Consider the following 24061-nt stretch of genomic DNA (forward strand, 5'->3'; position numbering starts at 1 on the left):
ACATAGCTTACTAAACTGGTTTACATACATTCAATAAATCTTTTATAATGAACTGTGAAACCCTTAGGAAAAAATAAATACAATTAATTAAGTTCATTTGGTAAGTGCAGCTATTGACTAGCTATTTAATAAAGCACTCATAACAGACCATATGAAGCATTTGTTTATAGCACCACATGCTTACCATTCACCACTGAAATGGGCAACCTTTAATAAAACCCCACTAAATTTAATTCTAAAGATTATTGACCTGTTCCAGTTGTTAAATACATCATTCATAACACATTTAATGAAACATTTATTCCGAGTTATGGAGCCCTCAAAACAAACACATTTTCACAGCAGTTGAAATAGCAACAGTCCTCTCTGTAGTAACTACTTCAGAGCTCATGATGAATGTATTAACAATTTATAGGCTACCCTGACTGCCAGACAGAAAGCAGCAGAGAGGACATTCGCTTGGATATCTAGCAGAGCTGAACAGCAGGGGCAGAGAAACACCACAGGAGCACTGGACCCTTGGGGACTTCCCTGCTTTCTTTGGTCCTGGAAGGATCCTCTAAAACACGGGGCTGGTTCTTACAGGTCTTTGAAATTTTGCAACTACCTTAGGACCTGCTATCTGCAGTTTCATTTGCAGATTTTCAAAGCCTACCTTCTGTTTCTACAATGTATTTATGCCTTAGCAGTGAGTAGTGTTTTGGACTCAGTGTGAAAAAGGCAGTTTGTGCAGTACTTTTTATACGACACAGTTAAACAGTCAACATCCCAGCACTTTCAAACAGCTTAAAAAGAGAGAAATAAATATTTTCTCCATCAAGTAAGCCAGTATTAGTCACCTTCTTTCTGTTTTGTTAAATTATGATTTGCATATAGTAACTTGGTTCTTCATTACTCAACTGTCAGACACATCCCCAAATAAGACACACAGGTGTGACCACCGTGACATTTCCTGACTGATGACACCCACCCACCTTGGCCTTGGGACACAGCTTTGTCACCACGTCTGATCTCAGTTAAGCTTTTTTCCTTGGAAGTACTGTGCAGAGCGTTAGCTTGTTACTTTGCAGCCTCAGTAAGAGCAGAAGCCCTGCAGAATTCAATTCTGTTTGTTCTTACTCCAGTGAAGCTTTGAACTTCCAAAGAAGTTCATGAACTTGTGCCACTTTACCCAGAAGTCTGGTTACTGGTAGCAGATAAAAATAAGTGAAGCAATAATCTTCTACATTTTTATGGAGCTCTGAGCTGCATCTCTTCTACCATGGAAATGTGTTCTGACTTACAGAAGCATGCAAGCCTGTTGTCAACACCTTTATAGAGTGACTCAGTACTGCTCAAAATACTTGCCATATTTATTTCTCTGTCCCAGCATGATTCTCTCCCTGTTCTTTTCCTACTGCAAAAAAATTTTTTTCACTCTGTCCTCTGGAGAACACAGTTTGCTTCAAAAGCAACAAAATAACATAAAATGACTTCAAACTCCTGAATGGCTAATAAAATGCTTAAAATGCTTACAGCAAACACAATTCCCTATGTCAGGACTGCCAGTAGTATCATTACTGAAACTAAAGAATCCTTCATGTATCTGCCCTGAAAGTTATTGCTACAGTAAGACAATCCTGAGGATCCAACAAATTTGAATAGATCAGAGAAAAAAGTTATTTGTTTGGGGTTTTTTTAACTTACAGTACTGCTCTGTTAAGTGAGATCCTTTCTTCTGGCAGTACAGGTCAAGCTTCACAGAAAGCAGGCTAATTAATCCCATTTGAGTACAGTCAGAGCTGACCTTGCACAAGTTTCCTAGAAATATGCAAAAGCCTGAACAAGAGAAACTCAAATTAAGAGACTAAAACTTCAAACTCCTGTAGAGGATTAGAAATTTCTGTTGTTAAATCATTTGTAGTGAAAAAATATCTTGCTCCATTAGAAAACAAACATGTAAATAAAGTATCTGCAGTCTCCTATTCTCTTAGATCTTAAATTTAACTAGACGGCTCAGAAAGCAGCAGGTTATTCAAGAAGACCCTTCTGGGATACTGTCCTTGACAGCCAAGTTAGACTTGCACTTAATACTACCACTTGGCAAACTGCACCAAACCATTGTTTTGCTTAGACAAAAACCAAACAGGAGACAATAAACTGGATTTAAGACAAGACATTATTCTGACTTATGTCCAGTCTGCCTTTTTTTTTTTTTTAAGTAATTATTCCTTAAAATACCAGAGAGTGCTGAAGGAGACAACAGTATTGTTCAATCGAGGTGTCAGTACGGGCAATAGTTTCACATGTCCTTTAACTTATATCCTTTACTAAAAGGAGATACTGAAAGATTCTGGAGAGAGGAAAAAACAGCACAAAAATCTCTGGCTACAGTTCCAGAGGAGAGAACCTAACAGGGAGTTTTGCCTTAAGCCAGAGTGGAAAAAATTTTGATCCACTTAGCACAGAACAGCAACTAAACCAACAAACTGACAGAAAGAAATGTTTATTTGCAGCTTCTGTAAGGTGGAATGCAGACCCTTCAGTTGGAAAATCTGGAATATTTTGTTGCTCTTGAATATCTGAACTGCTAAAAATGAGGCTTTATTCTAGCCAAGTGGCCTCCAGTCTATCAAACTCGGAAAGTATTAAAAATATTGTGTCCATATCAGACAATGTCCAAGGAATAAAAATTTAGGAACTGGGGAAAGTATTGAAAAGCCAGAAGCTAAATCCAGAAAGACAGAGGATATAGGGACACAGTCAGAAGTGACATTTGCCCTTATCATCTGTCCACCAGAATGTGGATGTGCATGCAAACACATGCATTCTAAGCCAGTCTTACAAACAGCAATCTATTTAAAATAGTGAATATTTGCCACTGAATGTGGGCCTGCAAAACACTATTCCCTGTAATAAAATTGATTCTGCAGCTGTGGGGTGCTTGTAATAAATTCTAGAACTTGTGTGTTTGTTTTCTGTCTTTGAGTAAAAGCAAAAATAAGTAATTTACCTGCAGAGTCAGAGGGATGCAAAGCATACAACTCCCCCCATTTACATGGTTTGACTGAGAATATGGACTAAGTTTAGCCCTGTATCCAAAAAAATGAAACATGGCCACATCTTAGCCAGAGGATGGTCATTTGAACCTTTCCAGATGACAAATAAGAACTGCAAGCAGGAGAGCCAAAGCATTGAAGCAAAGAATTGTGACCACAACATTAGAATTAATTCACTTTTCAGACACCACTGGATTGGTCTTTGTTTCCTACAAACATTCTACAACTTTACCAGTAAGCATTTCAGTAGACAGTTGATTTTAACCTATGGTGAACAAGCGGTGAATAGGGGGGAAAAAAAAAAAAAAAGAAGCTTGCCAATACATTTGTATCGTATTCCTCAAGAAAAATGTAAGATGAGAACACAACAAAGCATTTCTCTAACTTCTCTGAAACCTGTAAGACTAGGTTTGGGCACATCTAGCAGTCATTGTTCATGAAAAACATTGTATATTCTACCATTCCAGTAAAAACAATGCTGTGAAATTCAAATAGCACAAGTCTTGCCATGCACAGCCTGGGTTAGCAGAACTCAAAGTTCCCTTTGAGTTCTACAACCTTTGAAAATCAAGGAAAGGTGTGGATTTCAGCAGAAACAGACAGCTGGAATAAATCACTCCTATTTATCATACTCAGATCTATTAAAGGCATATATATTGAGCATTCTCTCACTTAAGCTTAACACCAGAAAAACCCCTACAGAATTTCCATACCAATAGTAAGCTGTAAGCCTCATTGCAGGTAGCCTCTCTTGCATAATAACATAAAGCTTAACTTTCTTGGTGAAAATTGAATAACCCTGGATATAGGTTTTAAATAGGGCCCTTCGGGAAAAACAAGGCAGGATGAGTCAATGAACTGCAGAAAGAAAAGCTGAAAAGAGATAGGACTGAGTTGGCACTTGCTCTCTCACAAACCATCAAATTACTAGAAGCTTCTCAGCTTAGCTAGATTTTCCTCTCTCATGCAGAAAGAGTTACACTTCACCACTTCAGAAAATTCTCAACTGAGTGCATTATGCATGAACAAATTAAATTTAGGCTCTAGGACAAAAAAAAAAAACAAACACCCGTGTCACATTAAAGTCTTCTGCCAAATACAACCCTTTAAGCATTCTTAAGAGTATTGCAAACCATAATTCCTTTCAAGAGAAGCTTGCACTTAATTGTAGGGCCTTAGAAAAGGATCAAGAATGTCACACTCACGACAGCCAGTCAGTAATTTACTCGTGCCCTAAGCCAGTTGGTGAATGGCTCCTCTACTTCATGACTGAAGGGCCACTGTTTCCAGCTCTTCAATCTACCCCTCTACACATAAATTAAACTTCCAATGTTTTTACCTTCTGGAGGTAACACTATGCTATGTCAGTAAAATTAATGAAAGAACTCAAAATTCTTAGCCTGCCCTCGGGTGAGGATGATTCTGTTAACACAGCCATTAGACATGTTTCAATAAACCTGCTACATATGGTACACTACAATTAACATTACAAATAGCAGCAGCAGCACTGAAGAAAGCATAAAATCTCGTAATAATCGACACTGGGAGACCTCTAGAGATCACCTTGTCAAACCCTCTGCCTAAAGTAGGCTTAATTTCAAAGTCACATCAGATTGCTCAGGGCCTTGCCGTGTTGAGTCTTGAGTATTCCAAAGCTGTTTATGCCAGGCCCCTGTGCCAGTAATATTCAAGTCTTACTGCATACTTCTCCTTATATCCAATGGGAATTTTCCTCGTTGCAGCTCGTGACTCTTCCCACTATGGTCCTCTGAAAAAAACCTGCCTCCATCTTCTCTAATCCTAGATTGCTAGAAGCTACTCCCTAGGTCTTTGCTTTTCCAGGTTAGGCAAAACCAGTTCCCTCGTGACTCATAAGACTTTTATTTTCTAACAACTAGGACATTAGTGGGTGGTTATCTGTCTCCCACTATCCTTTGCAAATGAGAAACATCAGACTTTGGGATTTTTCCACTTCTAATTTTAGTTCCTATAGAAAGAAAGCACACACCCCCCAACTTCCCATAGACACACTTGCTATTTGTTCTAGGGAATGAGGACAGAGGACAAACTCGCCTAGCATCCAACAAAGTCTGTTCCATCTGCTGTGCCACACTTCAGAATTATTCTTGGCCCGTGGCAGAAAAAGAACAGGGGCAAGCCCTGATCTCCACTGGGTACCTACATTTACCAGGGAAGAGACAAGCTCTAAAAATCCATAAAGTAGTTAAAGACCTCTCTTTTGAAAAGAGGCCTTAATTAAGCCAGATGACAGGCTGTCATTACAAGAAATGCCTTCGGGCACCTCATTTATTCAGCCAGCCCAGGTGCCATCCGTTGTGGAGAGGCAGCAACACCCCCATGGCCCCGCTCCCCTGGCAAAGGAACCGCAGGCACACACAGCCTGGGAGGCAATCCCTTCACACCACACAACCAGCCCTCCCACAGCTGGCTTTCACGGAGCAATGTTTCTCTCAGCAGAACAAGAAACAGAAGTAAAAAAAAAAAAAAAAAAAAGGTGTTTGGATCTGTATTTTGTCAACCAGCACACATAGAACAAACACTGTTGTAACAGAGACAGGAGAAGCCAACTTTTCCTTCCTCTCACAGGGAAAAGACTTCAGAAACCCCTGGTGATGCAGCCTATTGCATGATGCATACAAAACCCCACCTGTGCCGTGAGTTACCAACAGTCTAAGATACAAATTAACCCCAAGAAAACATTCAAAGTGCAGTCCCTCTTACAGTTCTGCAGCAAATCTCGCTCTACTTGCCCACACTTGCTTAGTGCTTCAGTAGCAAGAACGAAACTAAAACAGAAAAAAGCCCAGACTACCACTGTTATTTCTTTCTAATGGTAGACAACTTTCAGTCTGCACATAGCTAATCTCATTTCACCACTTCAGTACTGGAAAAGCCTATTTCCCCATCCATATGCAGCCAGGGACTGCCCCTGCTTTCGTCTCAGTTCCTACCACCCCGCTCAGCCCATCAGCCCAATTCAGAGGATGGTTGTCTTTCACAGCTCTCACTCCTATATTTTTTCCCCCATCGTGGGTGTGGGGAGAAAAGGATGTACTCACACCTAGCTACTTTGGAGTTCGACAGAGCAGTTGAGATATTCAACATCTTTTTTGTTGTTGTTGTTTTTTACTTAGAATCATTGTGCAGGTAGAAAGAAATTATCAGTTCTGAAGATCTAAAAAATAAGAAAACAAAATTTCAGATTTATGTTTCATGTTCTCCTGGTTGCATCCATTCTGCAAAGAAATCAAAACGTGCTGTAAAAGCTAACCTTATCTTACCTGGGTTTTTTTAATGCAACTTTCATATTCAGTCTCTGATGCAAGAGCAATCCATATGTTTTCCTTTTTATTGCACAAGTAAGCCTGATTTAAGCTCCTAATGTAAAACCAACTGAACATTTGAAATCCACAGGAATATGACAGTACAAAGATACAAGAAAACTTCTGACTTCTCAGGTAACATTCCTAAATACAATGTAGTTTTATTTCAGAATCATTAATGTATTTTTTTCCTATAATTTCCAGCCGAGAGCTTGCCACAGCTGATGATTAAGTTACCATCAAAAAACTTTCAGGGATAGCCCAGGCTAATTCCCAGTTCTATTGCACTTGTTTGATAAGACACACACAGCATTTCTGAGATTTCATTTCTGACAGGCAGAGTGTAATAAATTAGGAAACAGAAGTGACATCCCTTATCAAACCTTAACCCAACTGTCTATTTTTAGACCTGATCCCCAGACTCAGATTTCAGAAGACACTTTCATATAAGTTTATTTAACTAACAGTAATACTTATCTATTTGCAGGCTAGCAATTCAAAGCATTCATTGCCTTAATCTGCTTTGAATTAGTCCTTTGCATCTGCTATTATACTTCAAAGAAATTACTTCAATTAAGTTTAATTACTTCTTTCCACAGCTTTGGAAAGAAGCCCTTATTATATATCATTACCTTTCCTCATGGACTGCACGACAAATAGATGACTAATAGAAGTACAAAACCAAGGAAACTATTAAGCAAGTATATTACATATACATAACAATACTGTACATGTATAACACTAATTAAGTTATTATCACAGTCTGCAATCATATAAATGGAATATTAGGAAGGAACTTTTCACAGAAAAAAAATCAGCAAAACCTGACTCGTTCTTTCAAGTCTTTAATACCTTTCTTACTGAATTTATAAGTAGTTTTAAACTCCTGAAAGGAAACAAGCTTATTAAAGCACTAAAATAATTTATGCTTTTTACTCAAGAGTATATTAAAGAACATCATCCAGACAGCGAGTTGGTTACCAATTACATTCCTCTGCACTCTGCTTGTCTAGCAGCTACAGAAGTATGCAAAATAGCTCTTGTCTTTCCAGTCATCTGGAATACCATACCCATGATTCAATACAGATCCTATAATTTCACTTTTTTTTCCCAGCTGCAGATGGTAGGAAAGATGAAGTCAAGCAATGGTAGTGCTACGAAAGTAAAGCAATTCTTCCCATTTCATTTGGATGAGAGGTCACAAGTGTTGACTTGAAAAACAAAGCATAACTCGTTTATATAAGATGATTAATGACTATTTTGAACCAAAACAATCCTGTGCCCACTAAATGGAAATATTAGATCAACGTTAACATAACATTTTTGGTCCAAGCAATGAGATAACCTTTAGAAGTCCCTTCCAACCCAAACCATTCTATGATTTGATGAAAACAGCAGTTTTCTTGTTGTTAATCATAAAATACTGATAAAAGTTGTTACTTTTATTGTTACTGGCTAAAGTGCATGGCTATTTTCAGAACTCTTTAGTGACTGAAGAAACACATGACTAGTCATCACACATCTCAGGGTGCTAGAGACCTAGACCTTGAAGACTGAACAACAATTTCAAAACTCATTTTCATTTGGGATAAGAAAATAAATGTTTCCTCACATTAAATAATTTTTGAATCAATTGAATGTTCAGGAGTTTGTTACATTTTATTTCCACCCAGACGCTCCCTGAGTAGACCTCCCACTGATGAGTTTTCCACTTTCCTTCTTTCAAGAACGTTCATTTCCAAAAACGGATGACATTTTTCCATGGATTGCTTTGGAGCACTTTCATGCCATGCTTCACAAGACAATTTACAAACACATCAACAGTAGCTTAGTGGTGCCATTAGCAAAGCCATGACAAGCCATGGTACCTCGCCTTGAGGCCCAGAAGCAAATCCAACTCTCTGGCCTTTTTCAGGAGGGGCTTAGGACTTCCCTTTGCGAGCAAGATCGGGCAAACAGACCAAAAACAAACTTAAAAAAAGCAACACCGTCAAACTGCATTTTCTTTTCAGTGTCACTGATAACGCTTCCCTGCAGATGTTGAGGCTAAAACCAAACTACAATCCATTTCCACATATCTGTGACCTCCACAATATCTGCCTTTCGGGGGACGCGCTTTTCGCTGTACAATTGTTCCGCGCTGCAGAGGCCTCAGGCAGATTTGAAGCTGATGATCTGAGGTAAAAGGCAAAACAGAGGAGCTCCAGCAGCCCTTGCAGTTTGCATTCAGAACAAGTACACCCAAGTCAGCTTCTGCCCCTGGAATCAATGAGTGGTGAGCAGTAATAAGGCCTCACGCAAGATTTCAGTGGGCAGAAAAGCACAGCTGATCTCCCTGTTACTTCATTAAGTGCCATCAACTGTAACATTAGTTTTAGCAAATACTGAAAGCTGAATTTTCAAAAATGCTCATTTTTCAACCCTCACCTGAAATACCACACCAAGTCACAGATGAGGCAACCGAGTCCCCATATTTAGGATTCTCAGGAGGAAGTGTGGTTACAGTGGGGGAATCTTCTATGACATTTCCAGGTCCTCAGCTCTCCATTTTCACCCCAAGTGACCTGGTAAAACCACTAAGATACCTTAATTGGTTTAATGAAATATGAGTGGGCAAATGGCAGCAAACACAAAGTAAAAACACAGCATAAACTGCATTTCATAATAAGGGTTGTGAACTGCAGAGACAGAATTCCAGGCGCCTGTAACAGCTACAGATTATTTTGTGCTGGCTGGGAGAATATGGACCCTGAAGTAAGGATGCCATTCAAGAAGTGTTCCCAAAAGGTGCCATTTTTTTTTCTCTTGTTTGGAATGTTCAGTGTCTTTTCCCACTTCCCTTCTCAAGAAAAACATTTAGTAGGCTAAAACTCATTCTTTTCTGTAAAACATTTTTATGCCCTGTGGAAGAAAATGAAGAAGAGACAGAAAAGTGATAGAGAGGCACAGAGACAGCTGCCTGAAATTCTCTCAGTAATAATATGGAAAAAAAAGTTACAAAAGTTTTTCTTTTGGCAAAATTTCCATACCCTAATTACCAAAGATATGTCTTCAACTAGTTTTTTCCCCACATTACACAGCTCCCAAGGATCCCACAGAATGAGTCAGTCTCATTCTCCATTCCATTTTTTAAAATGCTACTTTTGTCTCCACATGAGAAGCACTAATAGAAAGCTCTCTTCTGTTAACAGCTTGTTTTTACCTGACTAGCTTGTCACAGTTGAATGCAAACACAGGAAAATTACAAAAGATCACCCGACATACAGTAACTTGTACACAACTTACCCACTTGGCAGGGAGGACTGAGCTAGAAAAGTTTAGTAAAACTACAAGGAATTTTAATAATCAGATAAGCCCCAGTGAGACACATGTAACCTGGAATTGAAATATTTATTTCCCTGACAAATCAAAACAAACAAAGTCATATAGGAATTTTATTCTAGTTTAACTGCATCCCACAGTAGAACACAGCACATGAAAACATGAAAGCTTTCTAGCCTTTCTCAATTAATTCAAAAGATAAAGTGAGTTCCAGTTATGAAGAAGAGCCGGATCATGGCAATTTTGAGGAGTACATACGTAAAACAAAAGCACATAATTTCATAATCTAATGTAAAATAATGCAATAATAATTATTCAAAATACACCAAGCAGTACCATACTGGCCTCAATGACAGCAGTAGTAATACCACTATTTAATATGTATATTAAAGAGTTAATAGATACACATTGTTATTTCTTAAATGTAATGTCATCTTATCATTCCAAGAAAATAATTCTGTTTCAATCTGGCTAAACAATAGATTTAGAGGAAACTAAAAGCGGATGACTAACCAAAGGTTGTGAAACTTTCCAGAGAAAAGAAATTCATTGGCATTTGGTTTCTGGCTTTTCCTATTTAGAATTAAATCACCAAGTCTCATGTTGTTACACACTCAGGAGGACATTCCCTTTGCCAACCCCTGGCAAACTTTTCCTAGCAGTGAGATTAGATATAATTTCAAGGCAAAGAATTTGAGAAAGAGACATAAAATACCCAATCTTTCACCAAACCGACATGCAAGGAACACATTGTCAGAAGAGACAGGAACTATAAATAATTCATTCTGCATATCTTCTGTACAAAGTGCTGCTCCCATGAAATAAACATGTTTTTCTGATTACTTCCAACTGCTCCACACCTGCCATCTTACCTGCCTAGGCTGGCATTCCACTGCCTATTGTTAATGCAAATTGCTGAATAATGTATCTTTGCTAAGAAGCTGCTGCTTCATTTAATTATTAGCAAACGTGGTGCTCCCATGTTAATTTTAAAGTGTCACATGCTATGCAGGTAGACAAGAACTGCTTAAAAGGACTGCTTTTAGATAACACAAGCCACTGCTCCTGAATAGCAAGATCTCATGTCCTAAACCCTTTCATTTCAGTTCCTGCCTCACCTTTGTTCTTCTCAATAGTAAAGATGAAAAAAAAATACCCAGCATGGTATTTTATCCACTTCCAAATACAGAAACCAAAAATTGTCACGTTTTTCAGGTGCTTCTGCTAGAATGATCAGAAGCAAAATAACTGTTAATATTTTAAATACAAATCCCATTTATATACATTTTCTACTGATAACATAATTGTAGTTGGTTAACTGATTAAAAAAAAAAACAAACACCAACCTGTGCATCTCCTGGAAAGTAAATGATTGTGCCAGTATAAGGATATCTTACTTGATATAACTTGTGACACTACTCTCAGAAGCATCTATTTAACCATGCAAAGGCAATATTTGTATAACCACAGGGTGTTCCTGAAGGGACAAGGGAGAGTACAGAGAATAGTAAGCTCGATATTTGCCATTTTCTGAGCTGACATACAGCAATTCACACCTCATCCAGCCACGTTTTATTGTGTCCTCAGACGCAGGAACACAACGTGCATTACAGTCACATTGTCCCTTTATGGTCCGTGTTCCCATTCTGTAGAAACCAATGAAGCCACTAGAAAAGCAGTGGCCTTTCTCACCTCAGCAATCCACGGGTGATTTACAAGAACCAGCACACAAAACGCAGTGGATGCAGGGTTTTTTTGCAACAGCAAATTCATCCCATGTGAGTATTTGATGCTGACAACAGCAGGGCAACTGCTCGCTCAGCTTTAAGAGATGACACAGCTCAAGGCAGAGTTTTGCCTTATTTATTGGGAATACATCCAATAAACAGAGCTGCCTTTACCCACCTTGTTCACAGATCCCCACAAAGATCAATTCTTCCTAGCTCCTGGACAGAGATCTCAGAGAGAGGTGTCAAACACTAGCAAGACAAAGTACACCTCCACCTCTTCTTTCTTATGTATGTGCACACTTCCAGCCTTCTGCGCTATGAGTCAGACCATGGATGGAGAGCAGCTGATAGGCAGAAGAAAGTATTGGGAAAGTGGCATGGGTAACGACCACAAAATAAATTATTTAATACCTGAAAATAAAACTAAAAATCTAAAACAAATTTACAATCAATAGTTTGATTTTTCTTTCACAAAACAGCTCTTTCTTTTATGGTAGAAGCTGCCCTGGGGAGGAGATTGGTCCAAAAATTGAATTCAGCCAACAGCCACCAAAAAGATATTCAATTTCCATTTCATGTGTGAGCATTTGACTTTTTCCTTTCCTGAAAAATACACAGAAAACTTTTTTTTTCCCCTTTAAGCAACACCCCACCCCCAAAAAATTCCTCTTGAAAAAAAAAAAAAAAAATCAATCTGCTGCTTAGATACTGCTTGCCTGGGAAGAGGTGAAAGAACAAACCCTGGACAGATCACCACGTCAAGTGCTACATTCTGGAAGGCACGTAGATACTAGTGGAATGAAACACAGCAAAGGAACGGAAAAAAAATGCTAAAAGCTCTGCCTTTTTAAATTAAATGCACAGATGTTGTGATAGTTGTGATTAAAACCTAAAAAGTGAGAACTTTTAAGCTGCATTTCAGACTCCCTTAAATTAATCATGAATGTTTGGCTATTATCAAAAAACAAGATATGATTTTCTTTTGGCTGCCACCTCACTAGAAATAAGTAAGAGCACATCTATCCTAAACCTCGAGGGTTTTGACACATTACGTCAAAGTACAGGAATTTGCTGCTTCCTGAGGTGGTTTCTGTCATACTATGACGTGCCAAGTTATCTGGCATTCGTGACTTCAACATGAAAATTGAAAAAAAATGAACAAGATCTAAACCACCGAAGCTCACGCACAGGTCTGCAAAGAGGTTGAATCTTGGATATGTGATTCCACGACCTGTGATAATCATGGAATCACAGAATGGGTTGGGTTGGAAAGGCCTTAAAGACCACCTAGTTCCAAATCCCCCTGCCATGGACAGGGACATCTGCCCAGGCTGCTCAAACAGCACACAAGGACAGTGAATCCCCAGGAAGAGGGAGGAAGCCTTAAACATCTGGATGACAGATGCTTCACTGCTTAAAGATGAACTGCAAGGCAAAAACCTTCCCCCCGTCACTGCTTTATCACACAGTTACTTAAATATATGAGACACTTCATAATTTCATGCTGGTTTTGTGGGTTTAGTTTTCACACCTCTAAGTCAGACACAAAACCCCCAGTTTTAAACCAACTGAAGCATTCTTACACTGGAGATTTCCTTGGTTTAGCTACATGGGCATCAAAATTGAATTCAGGCAACCAAAGCAAATCCTCTTGTAGAGGACTAGGACTAGACTGACTAGAGTGCTGTCCCTTTCTGGGAGAGGGCTAATATATTATCCTTGAAGTATAATTAGCTTAAGGTCATTGCAAGCGAGAGTGGTTTTACACTTCTTAGAATTTAATTTTCCTTAAGTTTTGAAGAAGCCAACATACTTAAAAAAATCACATGACGAAATTCCATGCACCACACTCCATAAAACCTTGCATAGTAATTAAGCACCACTGGACCACAATACAGCAAATCCTAGCCCTGCACATTGCCAGGTTCATTAATCAGCTTCATTTACTTTGGAGCGATTTAGAGGTGAACAATGTAGAGCAACAACAACAACAACAAAAGGTATTTAAAATAGAAATATCCAGTGGAGAAGGAGCATTAGAAAGAATTAAAAATAGAGTTTCACCAGTTCTCTTTGGGGAGGGGGAAGAGAATGGGAAAAATTACCCATAGCACATAAGGATGGAATGATCCACAAGAAACCTGGTTACTACCAGAAATCCCATTTCTTCTCTGTAACCCCTCATTGCATCCACCTGTTACTTTCCAGCTCATTTGCGAATACCTCATAAGGGGCACCTTTGCATATTTACACCTTCCCTCTCTAGAGATATAACCATGTTCTCCTAGGAATGATTCCAGTCACAACAGAAGCACTGCAGCCCACAGAACTGTTGATGGCCAGGTTAAGACAGGCTCAGAAGAGAGCTCACTTTACAGCAAACCTGCAGCAAATTCAGCCAGTGCTGGGAAATGAACCACCAGAGCTGCATCCTCCCACGAGGAGGAAAGGTCACCTTTGTTCCCTTCCCTAGGATCTCTCCATCTCTTGTCATGTCAGAGGACAAAGCACAGCATGAGAATCAAACAGGATCCAAGTACAACTCTCAGCACAGGAAAGCGGATGGATGCCATGCATAAACACTGCTGCAGTCAATTTAACAGTCAAGGCAGAATGTGAATTATCTTGGACCTGATTCAAGCAGGATATAGAGGTCATCTCCATGGAAGAGTCTGCATCCTGCAAATCCCTGGTAGTGAATGGAGTTATGGTGAGACTCACTGCCTACTCTGCACACAGAGCACGCTGAAACAGGGAATGTGCTTTTGATGATGTAGAAATTTGGAAGGAAACATTTACAATCTTTGTCATGTACAAGTCAAATTAATAACTAAATATCCAGGATTACAAGTGTCCAAACACGAGGATCAGATGCTTTCAGATCTTCTGCTTCTCCCCTTTGAACAGCCACTTGCCAGGGTGGAAAATTTAATGTAATGAGATCAGCTTTGCTATTTTAGTCTCAAAAGTGCAGATGGAGCATATGCCTGTAGATAGGAATGTTATCTGTATTACTGCAGTGTCTGAAGACCCCAATCAGACATAGGCCACTGAACACTCAGAGAAAACTCTCGAAGACAATTCTTGCCAAAAGCAGTTCACCATGTGAGCTAAGGGGAAAATGCAACCTGTGACTTTAATTAAACCAGTGGAGATAACCACGGAGAGGAAACAAGCAAAAGGATCATAGATGAACACACAGTCATGGTCAACTTTGACAGCATCCTCCAGAAAAGAGTTACAAGCATGTTCTTGAAGGGTTTCGCTTATTTGTAACCTGTAAGTTATGTTTTGCAAAGCAGTTCTTTCAATCTTTAAATTACACTTAAAAAATACTAAAGAAGCTGCGGATTTGAGCTGGTCACTTGCTTACTTTGAGAGAATTCTCAATCAGCTGTAGTAATAAGAACATTGCACCACATTATACAAATACTATTTAGACCACAGAGTTTCACTGAAGGTTTCAACTCACTTGTGATCTCTGCTGGCACAAGGTCACATCCAGCCTCCAGGCATATGAAAACTCTGTTGTTCACTGCACAGTAAGTACACAGCACATAAACCAGAAGAAAACTAGTCGTCCCTGGACATGATTTTTTTTTTTTTATTATATTCTACCACTTTAAGCCTGCACAGTTAAAAATTGTACTATGATGACAACATAATCGACCTCCATCATCTTCTCTTAAAAAGAGGACTTTGGAAATAGAGTAAGACATAATCCCCTGCGCAGTTCAGCACGTGCAAACTAAGTTACCTGTTCTATTTGCTTTAAAATATCACGGTCCATTCCTCAGTGGGGGATATCAACATTGTACAGAATCCCATTATCATTCATGCTGTGTTTTTTGTAAGATGACAGGTACTTTGAAATATCATTTTTTCAATTATGCAAAAAGTGGAGTTTGAAGTAATTTACTGAGTAACATCTGTCATCGTTTTCAAGAGTCAGTGGCTGATACAGCAGAACTTAGGGACTGATATCGTTAGGGATAATAGTGACTGCATAACTAGTAATCACTGCTAATCTAGTAATTGGCAAGGTGACATGCAGCTACCATAGTAACAAGCATAAGATCAACTGTTTGCTTCCAAGAAATGCCTACACTTCACTCAGCTATTCTGCCACACTTTTTAAATTCATGACAGAGAAAATAAAAAACACATCAGGCATTTTGGAACTTGCTTCTGATTCAAAGAAATCCTTAAACAATATATATATATATATATATTGTATTAGGGTTTGTATTAGGGCTGGGGAAATGCCAGGGGATTTTTTCCCCCCATGCATGTCCGCTGAGAAAAGAAACACAACAGCTTTTTATACAGTGAGTTTCAAAATTATCTACACTCTTTATGAAGTCTGCCTTATCTAAATAGACATTTGGTTGCCTGCCTCCTATTCTTACTATTATAGAGTAGTTACATAAAGTTTTATCATTTCAAAGAGCTTAGGTTCCCCCCACCCCTCCTTCTATCTCCCTTGCAATGTTAAGTGCTAAAAGTCTTTCCCGCTTTCCTGACAGTCCTTTTGTTTGTGCAAGCTAGCTTTATCTTAATTGTCCACAATTTTAGGCAGCAACCTTCTTTCAGGTAGTTACAATTTGCAGAGTCACACTAACATAGCCAAACTTTTATTTTATTTTGTCTTGTCTTTATTTCACCTCTTTCTCTGCTTTTCTTTTACAGAGCAGAGAATTCCTCAGAAGAAGAGTTTCACTGGTTTTGCCAAGAAGGTCCCATTTCTGAATAGGAAGCAAAGTTTCTGGAGCCATGATCAGGGACAGCTCTTAGGCAGGGAGAGTGCACAACAAACACCAGAGGGACAGTAGGTACCCTAGGAAGAATCAACCTCCCAGGCATTTCTGCACAAGCTGCACAGATTATTTCATTTCATGCAGTGGTCACACTAAAAGGAAATCTTGATATCTAAAGGTCACACACCTCTTCTAATATGCTCTTAACCACTCTAAGTTACTCCAGTAAATTCTTAAGAGCCACCTCTGTACTTCTCACTTTACAGACACCTCTATCCAATCTCATTTACACTAAACTCTCATTCACACAGAACTCCAACATTCAACCAGTCTCAATATCTTTGGCAGGGGGTTAAAAATCGAGGAACAGAAGAGGGAAAGCCATGAGGCAGAGCCACAGAGACACTCAGGGCTGAAGTGGCAAGGACACCCAGTTGTTCTGGCTTCCCATCCAATGTGCCAACACCTAGTTCAAATTTATACCTATAGATATTTATTCTTGATTTTTTTTTCCTGTTTCCACACAAACTACTGACTGAATAAACAGGAGAGCCAGGACAAACCTAAGGGAAAGGAGGAGGGTGTTGTTGACAGGTATATGTTTTCATGCAAGAATTAGCCTGGTGTAACAAGAAAATATATTTACTATTCTGAATTTCCTTGTTAGGGAAAAAGCTTGAGGAGTACCTGCAGACATTACATTAAAAACTTAAACACCATTAAGTATCTTAACTTAGACATTTAAATTACTCCTATGGGATGCCTGTCTGAGAAAATCCAGCCCGCCTTATGGCAAAGCTAATCTTCTCATCGTATCTGTTTCACTTTTTATCCTTGCACCTGCCTGCATTAACAAGATTAAGAATTAACCTGGAAGAGGGCTGTCTGTCAAGGAATACCAATTAATCTATTGATTTAATCATCAGAATAACCCAAATGGAGCTTCAGGCCTGGGCAAAGTGAAGATGTTTACTGTATTGTAATTCAAACTCTAAGGCATGTTTGTGGCAGGCTGTGTCACCAGACTGTGCAGAGGAAACAACTGGGAGGGGGGAAAAAGAGACACTGGAGTTTTCTTTTAAAAGAACATTCTTATTTAACTGTTACAGCCAGAGGGAAGATTTTACACGTGATCTCTCCATACAGTAAAAAAAGGTTGGAAATTTTGGATTATTTGCAGATCCAAGCTAAGTCATTCGGGGAGCGTTTAAAAAGGAGGGCACACACTCATCTTTGTGAAACCAGGCTCCGTTCACAGAGCTTCATCCCAAGTCACAACTCTCAGTTACATTACTGCTGTCTGATTAAAGGAGTTTGTTACTGTCTATCTCCAAGCAGAACACGCTAGTTCATGGAAGTTTCTGCACTTGCAGCAGACTTTGCCTTTTTTATTAATATAAGCTGCCACAGCACACATGCTCAAGACAGAAAACTCAAAAAACATCCATGTGCCACTGACCCGCTAATTGGGAATGAATGAATGAAAAGGGGAAAACGGCGCAGCAAAATAAGAAGTTGTTCAGGATTGGGTTCATGGAGACGCAGGAACACTTATTATCTGGAAACTGTTTTGAAGCTTTGCAACTTATCCCACTTTGTTGATACGCTGAAGGCAACTGCTGTGAGAGGCCATCCCAAAGTTTGGGATAATCGACTCTTTGCTAGAAGATAAGACTGCAAATAACAAAGAACTCACAGATAGTTTCATTCACCAAAAAAAACCAAACCAAACCAAAACAAAAACAAACCCCAAAGCCCAAATGTACTCAAAACATCCCCAGAGAGCAGCAGCAAGGCAGGCAGCGAATGGATCAAGCCGGGCACAGGAGAGCGACTCCCGGCAAGTGACAGCCCCGCAAGGGAACAAACGCCGTGTGTTCCCAACTGACCGCACTTCCGCCTCCTCCCCTTCCATTCAACACTCCCTGCTAGGGATGCTCCCTCCATGTACATGACGTGCGGGTTGCAAATACTTTTGTCTCGGTGTGGAAAAGCAGGCTGGAGAAAGCGTGTGATCCCACGGTAAGTTCACGCTTATATTTGCTGGCACGGAGGGGGAAAACCCCCTATCAAATAGGCTGCTCGATTAGAAAAATGCAGGTAAAGATTGAGTATAATTGTGTGGAGCATGTGGATCTTGAGTAGATTCAGCAGGGGAGTGTGTGCTTAAGGAGCAACTGGGACAGCTGTGTACATCTGCAACCTTTGCTTTAAAAGCAGTAAATGCTGCAAGGTTAGAAAAAGAAAGTAACTTCCCCATTTTGCCCTTTGTACTGGAAGTCTGTTGCCCAAAGGCTATTGTTCCTGAAGGAATTCAGCGTAGACAAAGTCAGCTGAGATAAACCAGAGCCCCTCTCCCCCCTCCTATTATTCAGTACACACTTCCCTCCCCACTAGCTCACAGTTCTGACAATGCAGGGAAAGAGGAAAAGAATGGCAGAGGGAAGCAGAGCACAGCTGTAAGTTGCAGAATCTCTCCATATTCATTTGCCAAACAAAGCCAGTATTCAAAAAGACAACGAAGATGCAATAGGATCGCACCGAATCCATGCCTCTGAGCAGCGAGGGGCTCTCTAACAATGCATTCAAGCAACAGATAGAGATTTACCTTCAAAATGCAGGCCATGTTCTTTCTCTATCCCTCCTACCACAGAGCAGCAGGATCCTACTTTGTGAGCAGCAGTTCCAGTGTCAGGCAAAGGGCTGGTAGAGCTGCAGAACCGCTAGAGCCCACATTCCTGTAGATCCAAAGAGAGGTACCACGCATCCAGGATCCGTTAGTCATATTAGTCTTTTTATGCCCCGTTTGTTCCACCCATCAGCTCCTACCACTGGCTGGGAGCCAGCCCAGCACCTCCCCTCCGTCACATGACGGAGTTTGATTCATGGCTCCAGCGTGTATTTTCGTAAGCTCCAGGACGCTCTCGCGCAGCGCTGTACGTGCGAGTGGCTGTCGGTACCTTGCAGATGTTTTTGCAATGGCTGCAAATCAAGCTGTGTGTTTATAATTAATCCCTCTGCAGCTCTCTAAATGTCCTGGGAAGGCAGTTGCTGCCAGTTGGGCAGGAAAGTCCAAAGTCTCTCTCTGTTATTAGGGCTCTAAAAATCCTTATCCTGCTTGTTAGAGTGCAGTAATGTTTTATGTTCAGCCCTTTTCGCTGTATAGCAGCCTTCCCTTTGTCTGAACTGCTGCCCTATGAGAAATAATCATTATCTGCAACCAACACGAATACCCCACCAGAGGTGCTTGTGTTGTGCTGTGCACACCTTTCTGTGTAAAGGACTGGCATCCATCACAGCAAATACAAAGCATAGGTTAGTTTGTGAGGATTTTTACATGTGCAAGTTGATAAAGACTCTCTGAACTTTTTTTTGGACTTTTCTTGTGCTGCAGTGGGACTAAGTGCAGATTAATAAATTCAACTGTTGAAGAAATCTTTCACTTTACATAATCTCACCAATCTCCCCTTACATACTCTATGTATCGTAGAGGTTTCACTTCATATTTGTCACTTCTCTAGCTGTCTCTTTCTCCCCCTTTTTCTCAGTGCCTCTCATTACTACATCTTAGAACCCTTTGCATTTTTTTGTACTTGGCACCTTCCCTGTATTCCTTTTGTGCCACATTGCTTCACTCCTGCTGCTTTAATACACACCAGAGCTCTCCCTCTCCCTTAATAAATTCCTTGTAGTGGGAATGTTCATCCCCTCTGCAGCAACTCAGGGTTCTGTTTACATGCAGCCAATACACTCCGTTCACATTATGAAACCTCTTACCATGGAGCTCCTCAATATGTGGAGGCCAGAAGGGGTTAGTGCTGCTCTGCACATTTAATAACCACCACTCTTCCCTGCCTGGCAAGCCTCTCCTATCCAGGTGCAATCCCTCAAGTCAGTAGGTAGGTTGAAACTAAAAGAACTACCTGTGCTCATTTCTGTGCGGGGGTAAATCATCCCCAAGAGCAGAACAGAAAGGGGACTGGGGAGGATTTCTGCAGCTCACACTCCTTGGCTGCCTTCCTGTGCGTTTCCAAAGAAGAGGTCACAGTCTGTTTGGCCTTTGCACCACACCTCCAGAGTGCTGTAATTATATATACACAGGTCCTGTAAACTTCTCAGCACCTCTCACCGCTGGAAGTCCACCTCTTTGCTCAGTTATGGCCACAAGCCAAAGCTGTTTGAGGTGAAAATTGTGGTGGTGTTGGGGAGACTAATGAAAAAAAACTTAATTGAGGTTTCTAAGATGACTAACATAAGGAAATATTTAAACCACAAATTCATGGAAGAAGGTTGTAAGGGGGGGGGACCTTTTTTTTATTGGAAGCTACTACCAACCGGTGTTACATCATGCTGGATAGCACTTTATGCCTCTCTAAGTACTAGTTATTCATAAGGAGTTCAGTAACAAAGCTCTAGTTTTTAATAAATAAGATAAATTATTCATTTTTTTTCTTGATTAAAAAAAATAATTGTTTATTTTTCTCTCCAGTGGTCAAGAACCTAGTTTTTTCTGGGACTGAGAATATTCCTTTCAGCTGTGTGAGAAGTTTTCATCTGAGACAAATGAAAAATATTCCATCCCCTTCCCACTCCCCATTTTACCAACTCTGTCAAGAACAAGAGGAATGAGACTTGGAGAGAAACTGTCCCAAAAAGGTCAACCATTTCAACATGTCCAAAGCATTGAGCGATTTCCAGTGAATTATATTCCTTAAGGAAAGGCAGAGATGTGGGTAGGTGTCCTGTTTTAAGCATCTCTGAAGTGCTTTGATTCTAAACATCACATCAGACAAAATGTGGTGACCTTTAACTTTTAGACCTTTTGTAAATGGCATTTATCTTAAAGATACTTCATTATTACTTCACACCAGCAACAACCATCCTTGCCTCCCTCCCTCTGTGACTCATCACAGTCCAAACACTTCATATTCACCTGTCTGCTGAGATACTTGCATGATGCCTTTTTAAGGGCATAAAAAAAAAAAAGTAATTTCTTAGATTGCACGACAGGTAACTACAGGCCCTCTAAATTTTCTTAGTTTAGTGAAAGACAGTCAAATAGATTTTCTGGAATGTTAAGAGTGTTCTAAGTGGCCATGAGGGTCCCACACTTCTGTTGGCCATTCCCAGCCAACAGGGATCCCTGGAGCAGCAGCAGCTGTTTCAGAAAATGTTCTGCTGGTGATGGTGAGCCTTGTGAAACACTGTATTTGTTCTCTGCAAATGCAGGTGAAACTTGGGTTTTTTTTCTTCCACCAGTTAATTTAGAGAAAAACCTAAAGCCCTGCCTTTCAGACAGATACACTTTTCTTTCAGGAGGCATATGAGATTTCTCTTTATTTTCTCCCAGGGACAAGAACTGAAGGTGTGACTCTAGCTGAGGTCACCACAAACAGCAACAGCTGTCCAGCCTTAGGCTGAGCAAATTCCACCTCAGAGAAACCACACAAGGAAGTGCATCCACCAAATGATAAGAGCAAACAGCCACTGTAAGCACATCTTTTCCATGAGCCTCATGAAGTGATTTACCTGAACTTATAATGCTCTTGAAATCAGCTTTAGGTCAAACATAGCTCATGCAAATTTCAGCCTGCAACTTTCTGTCCAAAATTAACACAGTTGTTGTTGCCTGGTAGGGATGTTAAAGACGGTATGAATCTGCCTTTCAAATCTGAGTCATTGTGACAAACCACACAAAGTCACTGCTTCTAGTTCTGAGGACAAAGACCTTGCATATTTGCCATCTAGTTCAAACCTTTCCAAAACATTCTTATGGAGATGCTACCTTGGGGAAAATATGGTTGGGCATATTTGTTGTTTGGGCAGCAACCCCTTTCAATTCTAGGTCTTAAAAACTAGTTCTGTCATGATAAATAAATCCTTTGTGGAGAAGGCTGATTAAGCCTTAATTTGCAAAGATTAATGCAGCCACACAATACCAGCATTCAAGAGTTTTTTTTCAGTCCTGCCAATGGGGGTAGTTCTGCTGGGCTGGGCTGTGCCATAAATATTGCTCAACTGGTTTGTTTGGTGAATGGACACCATATCACTGATGAAGCTGCACTTTCACCTGTGATAAGAACGGCAAAGCCAAACTCTCACAAATAGGTAGCAGACTTAAATATTAAGTTAATTTGTTAGTCCCACACTCTGTATTTTAAAAGTGCACACTTAGAGAAAGTCTGAAAGCTGTCGTCTTCTCGCTAATCATTGAAATGAGACACTGCTTCATATAGTGAAAACATGCCAAAAAGGAAGAATCTGTTTTAACATTTGCTGCTACTATGAAGTTTTATCAGACAGGGATGACACCAGATGGCATTTCTCACCCTTCAGGTGCAACCTGAGTCAGTGGCAGAGTAACAGATCTCCTCCATTGTTATCCAGACATCTCCTCTTCCCACCCTTCTGTATCAATTTTTCCTTACCTCCTGTAACTCACCACTAGAGGTAATATAAGCTACTCAGCCCAATGTCATGACGGAGGTAGAAGATGAGATGATAAAAAGACAGCAGGTTGCGATTTAAATGGGAAATCTTATCAGGTGATCTATCCAAATGTTACATGGAATTTTAATTTAAAGCTCATAATGATCCTGACTTTTCAGGAAAGAAAAAAGGTTGGAGTGCTTCATTTCAGAGGTGAACTCCTGTCACATCCTGGAGCCCAGAAGCTGAGGAGAACACGTGGGACTTGATACAACCTGATTTTTACTGTTACATTTCAGAAAATCCTTACAGCTTAAAACAAGCATGCCACATACACAGTAGTGAAAAAGCCAGCATATATTGCCCTGCCCAGCTTCCTGCCCAGCACTATTCATCTGCACCTTACTCAGCTGCAGGACAACCACCATGCATTAAAAGAACCACAAGCAAACTAACAAACAAGCTTTATTCATGGAATACTTCTGCATATTTTACTGTCAGGAGACAAGGATTGCTGGGCACCATTAGTGCCATTAGAAATTCAGCTCATCACCTCACTATTATTCAGTGTCATGGTAACAATTGAGCACAGCCACACAGCACTTGCAGACCTTGCATGTTCTGGAGTTTCCCCAGACCCTTCCTAATGCACACGTACAAACACACTCAAATCCAGGCCTCCCACCTTTCGTTCAACTAAACATACTCTAAAAAAAAATAATAATAAAATCAAATGTTGGCCACACACGACCATTTTAGGAAAAAAAAAATTCCCTTTATTCTCCAACGCAAGGCAAATCTTTGAAAAAGTAAATGTTGTGCTATTTTATATCTACAGGATATAAAGGATATCATGTATCACATCCATAATATTTAACTTGTACTCAAAGCACACAATGCTGTCAACAAATATTTATGATTTAAAAGAAAATAAAAAATCCACAATATTTTTAAATGCCTGAATGCTCAGAGATAAATGTCTGTAGAAGTCCCTGGAAGCAGCAAAAAGCAAAGCCCTACAAATTGGGAATCCTTTCAGACTGTTGTGATTTTATTTTGAATGCTGCTCATCTGAGAAATTCAGGTTTCTGTTTTCAAAGATGCTTATTAATCAATGATCATTTTACACTGAAATACAGATTGTGGGGCTTTTATATTAAGAAAAAAACCTGTATGTCACCTGTTATTTGTAATTTTTAAAAAATTAAATACAAATGTTTTAACAGAAAAAATGGATTTTTTTTTAATGTAGGAAAAAAACCCCAGAAACCATGCTTAGAGAAGAACATTGTCTGTCCCAGGCAGCTTTCCTCTAATTAAAACCAACTAAGCAGCTCTGAAGAGTGCTGTGTCTGCTTATGGCACCAGATGTTTTGCCTGCATAAAAATAGTAAGATAAACAAACGTATAACTTGCTGTAGTCTTCAGGAGAAGAAAACCCA

The 24061-nt window shown here is 39.8% G+C and overlaps 1 protein-coding gene and 1 long non-coding RNA gene across 3 annotated transcripts in view; one reads left to right on the plus strand and one right to left on the minus strand.

Moving 5' to 3' along the window:
- The window catches only part of ST6GALNAC3 (ST6 N-acetylgalactosaminide alpha-2,6-sialyltransferase 3), a 214734-nt gene extending 195338 nt beyond the window's left edge, over positions 1 to 19396 (minus strand). Inside the window, exon 1 of one of the 2 annotated variants that reach the window (XM_051796105.1) lies at positions 18799 to 19396. In XM_051796105.1, coding sequence (XP_051652065.1) covers positions 18799 to 18816 — 18 coding nt within the window. In that variant the 5' untranslated portion in view covers positions 18817 to 19396. The remainder of the gene's footprint in view (positions 1 to 18798) is intronic. The other variant, XM_051796106.1, reaches the window with a different exon arrangement.
- LOC127474797 (uncharacterized) lies at positions 17883 to 23858 on the plus strand. Its single transcript, XR_007905982.1, has 3 exons — positions 17883 to 18212; positions 20680 to 20923; positions 22799 to 23858. It is a non-coding gene; the product is annotated as an uncharacterized LOC127474797 (long non-coding RNA).
- The last annotated feature ends 203 nt before the right edge of the window (positions 23859 to 24061 follow it).

Source organism: Manacus candei, unplaced genomic scaffold (assembly GCF_025592945.1).
Source record: "Manacus candei isolate 608988 ecotype Guabito, Panama unplaced genomic scaffold, ASM2559294v1 h1tg000044l, whole genome shotgun sequence".
Lineage (NCBI taxonomy): Eukaryota > Metazoa > Chordata > Aves > Passeriformes > Pipridae > Manacus > Manacus candei.